General features: G+C 37.9%; 1 protein-coding gene across 1 annotated transcript; it reads right to left on the reverse strand.

The window, feature by feature from the left end:
- Positions 1–2,105: 2,105 nt before the first annotated feature.
- Positions 2,106–3,346, reverse strand: LOC120577729 (protein MAINTENANCE OF MERISTEMS-like). The gene is made up of 2 exons (XM_039829576.1): positions 2,702–3,346; positions 2,106–2,584 (listed from the first exon to the last, which is right to left on the reverse strand). The coding sequence occupies exons 1-2, from the start codon at positions 2,786–2,788 to the stop codon at positions 2,168–2,170; spliced, it is 504 nt and encodes a 167-aa protein (XP_039685510.1). The 5' UTR covers positions 2,789–3,346; the 3' UTR covers positions 2,106–2,167.

The raw sequence follows: 3,346 nt of genomic DNA on the forward strand, positions 1-3,346 counted from the left end.
TAGGGCATATCAAAGTGAGAGGAGTTGTTATAGTGAGAGATGAGAGGAGCAATTATCAGGCATCAGATTAAAACCAACGGTTAAGATGCTTTCAACTTTAAAACCAATTAAAACCATGTGATATATATATATATATATATATATATATATATATATATATATATATATATAAGATTTTTTGTTACATAAGACATAAAAGGGTAAAAAATACGTTGAGGTTTGAAATGATTGGGATGAGACGAAATTATGTTTTTGTTGGTCGTTAAACTTTCATATGTGATGGTTGAACCATTTTGTTTGTTTGAGCATCGACTAATTGTTTTTGGTTTCAACTGGTTTGTTTGTAAACTTTTGAGGTCCTTGTGGGCACACCTTGTGCTTATAAAGGACTAATATATTCTATTTTTGCTCGTTAAAAAAAAGATAAACTATTGTTCTTTAAAAAAAAAGATAGTGTAATTGATGATTGTAAAACTTTAAAAAATAATGAATAGTTTGTTGAGATATTTATGCTAAATAAATATTAAAAATAAATTAATAACTTAAATAAAATATTAGTGGATAAGTGCAAATCAAAGGAATATATGAAGTTTGTTGAGTTATTTATGTCAAATAAAATATTAGTTTTAAGAAATAAAGATATCGAGAATAAATGTGGAAGTGACACGTGGGTTAACATTATTACTAAAACTCATTTAAATTATTAACAAAATTTAGTTTTAAATATATACTTTTATTAAAATCCATTTTGATAATCATACATCCAAAGCTTCACCAAAAAAAAAACTTCACCAAAAAAAAATCATACATCGAAAGCAATTTTAATATCAAATACCCCAAACAAAATCAATTAATAAGAATCACTTTTGCATTCGTGTATCCAAACATAAATAAATTTATACTCAACTCACTTTTGATCAAAATCAATTCGATCAAACTCAATTCTAGTCACCGTGAAACCATTGGTTCAACTTTTGGATAAAATTGATTCTGATAGAATTGATTCTAATAGAATTGATTGTAAGATAATTGATTTACGTTTGGATACAATAATGTAAAATTGATTAAACACATTGAGTGTTGTTTGAATAGTTTTGATCAAAATTGTTTTTGAATGTATAATTACTAAAACCGACATAACTAAATACATATAAATGGACATAGTTGAATGTACATGTAGATCATTATTAAATGTAAATATATTTTTAATTTAAATAAATAAATTTTCTATAGATTCATTTAAAAAATAAAATTAAGATCATTAAACCAATTTTTGATAAAAATATATTTAAGTTTTTTTTTTTGACAAGATATATTTAAGTTAAATAATACTAAAGTTAGTTGCAAAAAATATAGGAGAATTGCTGTTTCCACATCTTGTTTGGCTGTGCCACACGAGTAAAATACGAAAATGCCCTTCGGCAGTTTGCTACCGAAGTTTTTAGGCAACCGGCGGTAGTTAACTGCCAAGGAAAACCTCAGTAGTTAACTGCCGAGGAAATCTGAACTTAAACAATTTCGGTAGTAAACTGCCGAGGAAATCTTCATCTATAAAACATTTCAAAATCATTCTAACAGTATTTTTACAGAAAGTTTTAAAATTCATCATAACAGTTCAAATAACAAATAAATATTGGTGCAAATGCACAACTTAATTAAACCAACATTTTTGTACATTAAACAAAGTAAAAAAAGCCCATGAAATTAAAAATAATGTCATCAAAGTAGAAATATACAAATATACAAATATACATAACTCAATGTCATCAAAAGACTAAAACTAAAAAATAAGTCCTAAAAAAGGAAAATAGTACTACTGGTCCTGATCCTGATGATGGTGCCTCCTCCTCGGCCTCTGGGCTCTCCTCCTGGTCAAAATCGGCGCGATCTGCTCCCTCATATGGGTCATGGCCTCATACCACTGCTGAGGGGTCATGCTCATGACCTCCTCCTGGCCTAACTGCGCATCAGCGTAGGCAACAGCGCCACTAACCATGTCATAGGTGTCAGGCGAGCTTCTCGCCTCATACCGCTGCCACTGCTCTGCAATGATCTGCTCTTCATTTGCAGGCCTCGGAAGATCTCCTGGAATAGGTGGCAAGATCTGAGGGTGAGACACCCTAGTGTACCATAGGACATAGCCATCCGCCACCCGCCATGTATCCTCTCATGCCTGCTCACCCCGAGCGTCCGCCTTAAGCGTGTGAGTGCGGAAGTCGACGAACATCTGCACAATGGAAGGCGGGGGGAGGTCCCTAACATCAGTCGGATGTCTGGGGATGGTCTGCACGTATCCGTACTGCCTCAAAACCCTCTCGGGCAAGTGACGGTACACCCTACGGACGCCGCACATAATCCATTCAGAATACCAGAAAACCTCCTCGAAGTCCTGGATCTCTCTGTGCTCCTCGTACGGCCTCCAGCATACATCATCTAACTGTATACGATCGAGCAGTGACCGATACGTGATCCCCTCCCCAAGACCCTTCTGGAGCTTCCACCTCGCTGCAACCGGATAGTTTTCCAGGTAGTCAGTGTTGAGATCAACACTGAAAAACCCTGGAAAATGCGCCAAAAACCATGCCTGCACAAACCAAACAAATAACATTTATAAATTATTACGCACGGAAAAATATAACAAAAAATTAAAAGTTCACAAAAAAATAAAGTTAACATAAATATAAAATTTCAGTTTTCTTACAGTGAGCAGTGTCACGCTCCCCCCAAGCGCTCTGTGTCCAGGCCTACATGCATCCGCCAACTCGCCGTATAGGTAGGCGAGGGTCATAGCTCCCTAGGAATAATTACGCATCCCTGCGTAGCCGTCCGCCATGGTCGTCAAATATATCAGCTCGATGCGCTTGTTGCTTCTATCGCCAAACAACAAGCATCCGACCAAGTACAGAAGGTAACACCGGACGCAGTATGTCCTGACCCTCTCCAGCTCCTCAACCTCCTTAGGATCCTCCGTACCCGCCAATACGTTGGCCCTACCAAGGTACGAGGTATAGAAGTCCCTCAGCCTGGGGTAGCTAATGTACCCACCGTACTCCTGGTTGCAGATCTTCTCAGCCTCATGCTGGGCCACACCAAGATACGTCATCAGCAGTGCCGCTCCCTCATGCTTGGGCATCTTCTTCCCATGGGCCAACATCCGCCCCTCAATAGGAAGATGCGTGAGACATGCGACATCATCCAATGTCACAGTCATCTCCCCCATCGGCATGTGGAAGGTGCTGGTCTCCGGATGCCACCTCTCGCATAAAGTAAGCAGCATGGCATGAGGCACGGTGGAGTACCCCAAGTAGACCAAGTCATGTAGCCCGCTCTGCTGAAGTGCATCCCA

Source organism: Medicago truncatula, chromosome 8 (assembly GCF_003473485.1).
Source record: "Medicago truncatula cultivar Jemalong A17 chromosome 8, MtrunA17r5.0-ANR, whole genome shotgun sequence".
NCBI classification, from domain to species: domain Eukaryota; kingdom Viridiplantae; phylum Streptophyta; class Magnoliopsida; order Fabales; family Fabaceae; genus Medicago; species Medicago truncatula.